Source organism: Micropterus salmoides, unplaced genomic scaffold, assembly GCF_014851395.1.
Source record: "Micropterus salmoides isolate LMB-PRFRI ecotype aquatic unplaced genomic scaffold, ASM1485139v1 Ms_hic_scaffold_3496, whole genome shotgun sequence".
Lineage (NCBI taxonomy): Eukaryota > Metazoa > Chordata > Actinopteri > Centrarchiformes > Centrarchidae > Micropterus > Micropterus salmoides.
Genome location: NW_024042813.1, coordinates 9506 through 16859, shown reverse-complemented (window position 1 = coordinate 16859; position 7354 = coordinate 9506). Strand labels below are relative to the sequence as shown.

The window sequence follows — 7354 nt, the reverse complement described above, 5'->3', positions numbered from 1 at the left end:
GCTTGCTTATTGTCCTGTAGCCCATCCCAGCCTTGCGCATGTCTACAATTTAACCCTGATGTCCTTATACAGCTCTTTGGTCTTGGCCATTGTGGAGAGGTTTGATTCTGTTTGAGTGTGTGGACAGGTGTCTTTTATACAGGTAACGAGTTCAAACAGATGCAGTTAATACAGGTAATGAGTGAAGAACAGGAGGGCTTCTTAAAGAAGAACTAACAGGTCTGTCAGAGCCGGAATTCTTACTGGTTGGTAGGTGATCAAATGCTGCAATAAAATGCAAATTAATTATTTAAAAATCATACAATGTGATTTTCTGGATTTTTGTTTTAGATACCGTATCTCACAGTTGAAGTGTACCCATGATAAAAATTACAGACCTCTACATGCTTTGTAAGTAGGAAAACCTGCAAAATCAGCAGTGTATCAAATACTTGTTATTCCCACTGTAACTGCAATTCAACTTAAACCTTCTGCTACATGCTGCTGCTGAATGCCTGCTGCTAATGAAAACTAAAACTAAAAATGTTCGGAGTTGAAGGTAAATGTATCCACTTTCCCCACAGCCCCTCGTTCTCCACTGGAATACTTCTCTCTGTTTCCATCCAGGTGAGTCCCCTCTGCTGTGACTGCATCAGTAGAAAGTCACATACAATTTGCTGAAGCGCTGATATAAACATGATCAGATTCCAGCTGATGGGAGAGAGAAAAAAGTCAAAGTAAATTTTTATATTAAAATTTATGTAGAAGCTGACAAAATACATCCCTTTGGTAGAGAAAGTTCTGTCACTGTGGCCCAACAGCTTTCTCACCTCTATAGTCTCCATGCATTCATTTGTTTCAGCGGTGGAGCTCAGAGTTGTCTTCTTCCTGAATTGATAAAAAAATAAAGAAACAAATAAATTAGATAAATGAAATAGATAACTCCAAAACTATGAAAGAAAATAATCAAAATTATGGATCTGATTCTTAATTATAATTCACCTCATCAACAGACAAAACATAAGTAGAGGAATCAGCATCACAACCACCAGAGTCAACCTGATGATGTTTATTATCATTGTTGATTTGTCTAGAAATGGAGATAGACAGTTATAAACTGTGCTGGATCTTGCCAGGTCTGATTCATGAATGAATTTGATAGGTGATACTGTCTCTTGATCAGCCAGGTGGTGTCATGGAGAAACGTACCTGCCACAACAATCAGATGTAAGGTGGAGTTATGACGTCCTCTTCTGTTCTGGGCTTCACAGTAATAATTCCCACTGTGTTCAGCTCTCAAGTCAGTGATGGTGAAGTTCTGTCCTGATGCTTTTGGTGAGTCTTCATTCTCCTTGTACCAGGTGTATTTAGCTGCTGGGTTAGCATCACTGCTGCAGGTCAGAGTCACTGAACTGCCCTCCACTATCTCAGCAGAGGGACTCACTGACACAGAGGGAAGCTTTGGAGCATCTGGGGAATATATATAGAAATATTGAGAGTTTTTAGTTAAACAAGGTTGTTGTTTTGAGTGTCAGCTACTGGAATTTTGTACTAAAATGACTCTAATTGTGGAAGTTACAGTTGATTCATGTAACTCAGACTGCTGAAGCTTCAAATTAGCTTCAACTGAACTGTGGAACGCATGTTGCTCTACAAAGGTGGCTCATCTTTGCCAGGAAGAATGATTAGTGACCAAAACAACTTTAATGTACAAATGGCATGTGAGTATACTATAAAGTTAAAATTGAAAATATCTCAAATTATGCTTTATACCCCTTGTGATGCTACTTTAGAAGGTGTTATTTGTTCTACCTGCCTAAGCTTATCAGACGTTTTCGTCCACTATCTGTAATTAAACACATTGTATGTGGAAGTGCTTTGCTGATGTTTTGTACTTACACTGGACATCTATGGATACAGATGTGGAGTTGATCTGGCCCAACTCATTCTCAGACTTGCAGTGGTAGATCCCGCTGTCCTTAGAGCTGATAGAGGTGAAATTATAAACGTCTTCTGGTCCCTGAATCAGTGTTTGGTTCTCCTTGTACCAGGTGTATTTAGCTGCTGGGTTAGCATCACTGCTGCAGGTCAGAGTCACTGAACTGCCCTCCACTATCTCAGCAGAGGGACTCACTGACACAGAGGGAAGCTTTGGAGCATCTGGGAGAGAACATGTAGAGAAATACAACAGTTTTCAGGCAAACATGGTTGTTGTTTTGAGTGCCATCTTCTGGGAGGGTCACCAAAGAGAAACATTAATAACAGATTAACAGGATATGTCATAATTCACCTGATGCCTTATTTACTAATGCGAAAATGAAAAAACGAAATTCAACTCAAGAGTACTGATGATTGGATGTTATTGAGTCTTGATCCAACACCAACTGCTTAGTCTGTTCCTCCTGCTAATAATGTCATCAGCCTCTCTTCCACGTCCAGCACTGTGCCATGATTGCTGACATAAAAGTGTAAGTAAAATCTTATCCTGCAAAGACTGGACATATTTAAGCCTTTTTTTTTCTTTTTTTTAAAGTTGTTTCACTCACATTTCACATTAATGATGTATTTAGTTGTCTTCCTCCCCAGCTGGTTCTCAGCTGCACAGTAATACTCTCCAGAGTCAGAGGACTGGATGGAGCTGAAGACAAGCTGTGGTTCTTCACTGAGCAGAGTTTGGTTTTCCTTGTACCAGGTGTATTTAGCTGCTGGGTTAGCATCACTGCTGCAGGTCAGAGTCACTGAACTGCCCTCCACTATCTCAGCAGAGGGACTCACTGACACAGAGGGAAGCTTTGGAGCATCTGGAGGAGATATAAACATGTTTTACTTAAAGATTAGAATATGTTATCATATATGATTGACTCATTTCATTAAAAACTCCTCTGTGTTTGTGTATTTTTGATTCTCTCTAGTATTTGTCACAGTGGCCAATAACAAGCCTTTAATCATTTGTAATTTTCAACGACTCCAAACATTTGTCTCTATTTACAGGATGCTGGTTGTGTTCAGGTCCTTTTTTGCTGAGTCAGTCTTCCTGACAGTCTTCTCAGTTAAGTTGTTGTTGTTGGCAGCTGAGTCTACATAATAGACTGTATAAAATGATTTGGGGTTGGGAGCTAACTAGTGTTGTGTCGTTCAAGAACGTTTCGTTTATAAGACCTAATCGTGTGTATGACTCGGGAGGAACGGGTTGTCTCAGTGAGTAATTCGTTCATTTTCACGCATGCGTGAAGGATCTTGGACTCTTACGTTCACTCATCACACGGCAGCTGCATGGGCTCCGTCAGCACAGGAAACAGTATTGATTAGTTCACGACTCTCAACTGTGGGTCTGTATGAGTCGTTCATTTGTCACGTGACAGCTCGCTACTGTGGAGCAGGCATGAACGACTCGTTCACCGCTCACATGGGTCCTCCTCAGTCTTTTGTTCATTCGGCAGAGTGAGTGACTGCCAGCGCCGGAGAATGAGAGGCAGGTCGGCTGTCAGGTAACAGTCACTGGACTGACATTATATAGCTATTTTGTTAATTATGTGACATTATAAAGCATAACGTTATTATTAAGTTATAGTTTTAACACAGCCGCACCGTAACTTTAGTCCTGCTAGTGTTTACAGCCAACAGCTGATGAGAGTTGTTCTGTGTCCGCTCCACTTCAGAGCCCTGACAGGGTATATTTATATGTAATATAATGTATTATATACATAAGCCTTTATATGGCTGGTCTGGTTGTATACTATTCGGGAAAGATTGTGAAAATGGAAGGATTTAGCCGGTTAGTGGTGATTACATATTGACAACATATTTCTGTGGTTTTTACATGGTTTGAATTTGGTTGTGGGCCCAGGGGGGTTTATATAATTATGATGGAGAGTGATCAACAGGTGAATTTGTGCATTATACTTTGTCAATTAAAGCAAACCAGGTAACCTTTCGTGTTTGAGAACAGCGCTGTTTTTTAATCGCCCACTAGAGGGCTGCAGCGCCGCTACGAAATGACTGAAAAAAAGATTAGTTCATTTTAATGAACGAGATTTGAAGATTCGAGTCTGTCAAAAGAGTTGGACTTGCCATCACTAGAGCTAACCTTAAATTAAAAGGCTCTTATTAACACACTCCATCTTGTACTTTCTTTACATCATCTTCACAACTCAGAATGCAACTACACACTTGCTATCTTTATAAGACTGAACAAGAATCTTCAGTCTTGGTTGTGTTCAGATCCTGTTCCAGAGTTTTAGTTTTTTTGTAATAGTTTGCAAATGTATTGTAAAGTCTGTGTTTTTTTCCTGACACAGTGCAGTAAACTCACACACTGAAGGAGAGGGGAAACCCTCCTGTCCTTTTACAGCACAGGAATAACTGTCTGCAGGATAAACATTGACTGAATAAGATGATGTTTTTGTCTGAACTTTCTGTCCATTCTTGAACCAGATGTAGGAAGAATGATCAGGTGGACGACAGCTGCCGAGACACTTCAGCTGTGCCATAGTATAAATCTGGTGGACTGTTGATCTGATCACCTGCACCTGGAGATCTGGATCTGTGAAGAAGAAACAAAACTGTCAAAATACCCACATGAAAAAACAAACATGACACATTTATATTATTGTTTCCTAGATTTTGAACACTAGGAAATAATTAATGAAAATGTTACCTGTGACAGACAAAGTGACTCCAGGTGAACCAGTAAATCTTCCATCTGGCTGGTTTGTTATGAACATGAACTTGTACTCAGCTGAGTCGCTCTCTCTCAGGTCTGTGATTCTCAGAGTGCAGATGTTGTTAGAACAACTGTTCTGCAAACGACCTGCGTATCTTAAGTCTGTTTTCAGATCCACAGGTACATATCCATTCATCTGAGTAAACCAGAATGTTTCTTCAACTGTAGTATCACGGCCATTTATTCTGGATGGGTATGTGAGGGTGCATCTTATTTCCACTGTTGATCCTTTTAAGGCACAGATCTGAGTAGAAGTGTAAGTCACTCTCCAGCCATTCTGACCTTGTATCACTGTAACAGACTCAACACCATCAGACTTCTATTTGTAGTAGAGGTGCTTCAGTGTGTGAAAATACATTTACAAAAACTACTTTGGCTTCAATGCCATCCCACTGTAAGTAAATGTTAGGCACGATAAGTGCCAATAGGTGTGTTTGAGGTGACTGGCTGACTTTTGCCGATTTGATAGAGACGTGGTATAAAAATGGCGCTGTCAGTCGGACACGTTCTAGCTGTGTGAGCTAACTGTGAGCTGAGATCAATGACTGATCTTGTGGCATTTGCAAAAAAAAAAAATTGCTGCGAGATCAGGCAACAGGTGGTTCTTCCTTTGTGCATCTGAAGAAGATTTTAATGGTGACATTTTGCAGCGGCAGCAAAAATCAGACAATTTCTAACCAGCATGCCCTATTTTTTGTTCAGAATCAGGTTTATTACCAGGTACATTCTCACATACGAGGCATTTGCCTTGGTATAAATTGGTGCTTACAGTACACATGGAACAAATAGAAATGTATAAAAAGTAAAGACAACAAAAAAAATGTACAAGCACACAAAAATTAAATGCTATAATACAGTGCTGACAGGCGTGTGTAAACGTTCACAACATGAGCATAAAACACAGTTGAGTGTTGTAGTTACGATTCGTGGGCAGGAAACAGGTTGGTTGGACCCAAACACAGACACAGGAAACAGGCAGGTTCAGTTCAAGAGGTTTATTCCAAAAACTAAAGCGAGCACACGTACAGACTGAGTAGCTGAGTCCAGAGAAATCCAAAGGCATTAAATCCAAATGAGCAATGAAACAAAAATCCAAACAGGTAATCAAGACTCCATGAGACAGGCAGGAACATGAGCTGGGAAATAGCAGGACAAGACGCCGAACGAGACAGGGAAACTGAAGCCAGGGAGTAACAATGACCAGACAAGGACTGAAGACAAACAGCAAACATTTAACACTAGGGGCTAATGAGCAGGGCGGGAGCAGCACAGGTTACCGGGATCAGGACTTAAGAGACAGAGAGTCAGCAGGGGAAAACAGACAGACACCAATGAACTACCACTAACAGACTGACCTAAGATTAAACACAGAACACAGAGCAAACATGGCCAAAATAATACAGGAGTAGCAGGAGTAAGACAAACATGAACTAAAGCACAGAACAAGAACTAAGGCACTGGACTAAGAACTGAGGCAAAGAACTAAAATGCAGAATAAAGACTTAAGCTAAGAGACAAGACATAAATAACTAAGGACAAAGCACGCGAGAAACAGAGGCAAATAGGTGGCAAACACATGAAACTATGGAAAAAACTCAAACATAACCCAAAACTAAACTCATAACAGTTGTAAAGTGTGGGTTCAGGAGGGTGTGTGTGTGTTTGGGGAGGGGGGCATGAGAGTCAGTGACAGTGGGGACCTGGGCCTTGTTGAGGAAGCCCACTGCAATCGGAAAGAATCAGTCCTTGTGGTGAGAGGTTTTGGTCTTGATGCACCGCAGCCTTCTGCCAGAGGGGAGTGTTTGAAACAGTTTGTGTCCGGGGTGGGAGGGATCAGCCACAATCTTTGCTACACGCCTCAGAGTCCTGGAGGCGTTCAGGTCCTGGAGAGATGGAAGGTGACAGCCAATCACCTTCTCTGCAGAGCGAACGATACGCTGCCTGTCCTTGTCCCTGGCAGTGGCAGCAGCGTACCAGATGGTGATGGAGGAGGTGAGGATGGACTCAATGATGGCGGTGTAGAAGTGCACCATCACTGTCTTTGGCAGGCTGAACTTCTTCAGCTGCCGCAGGAAGTACATCCTCTGCTGGGCCTTCTTGGTGAGGGAGGTTATGTTCAGCTCCCACTTGAGGTCCTGGGAGATGATGGAGCCCAGGAAGCGGAAGGAGTCCACAGTGGTGACTGGGGAGTCACAAAGGATGATGGGGGAGGGTGGGGCTGGGCTCTTTCTAAAATCTACAATCATCTCCACGGTCTTCAGAGCGTTAAGCTCCAGACTGTTCTGGCTGCACCAGCACACCAGATGGTCGATCTCCCACCTGTAGGCGGACTCATCCCCTCCCGAGATGAGCCCAATAAGGGTGGTGTCTGTTCGGTCTGCATGAGCTGTGCGTCGTGCATGTTGGCCTGCGGTGGAATGTAAACAGCGAGCAGAAAGTAGCTAGCTAACTCGCAGTGAGAATAGAATGGTTTAAAGTGTATCAGACAGAGCAGTGAAGAAACAGCAATGTCTGAAACAGTGCACTTTAACACAGTACTTACTGAACAGGATGAAAAACGCTGAATATTAAATAGTAGAAGGATGTAATACATAAAATAAATAGTCTTCTTGCTCAGTTGCTTTCCTTCCTGTGGTCAACCTGCGGCAGCGT

At 42.0% G+C, this 7354-nt stretch overlaps 1 protein-coding gene across 1 annotated transcript; it reads right to left on the bottom strand.

The window, feature by feature from the left end:
- Positions 1–1069: 1069 nt before the first annotated feature.
- Positions 1070–7103, bottom strand: LOC119884491 (B-cell receptor CD22-like). Its single transcript, XM_038694893.1, has 6 exons — positions 7022–7103; positions 4292–4522; positions 2526–2780; positions 1879–2139; positions 1408–1449; positions 1070–1188 (listed from the first exon to the last, which is right to left on the bottom strand). The coding sequence occupies exons 1-6, from the start codon at positions 7101–7103 to the stop codon at positions 1070–1072; spliced, it is 990 nt and encodes a 329-aa protein (XP_038550821.1).
- Positions 7104–7354: the final 251 nt, after the last annotated feature.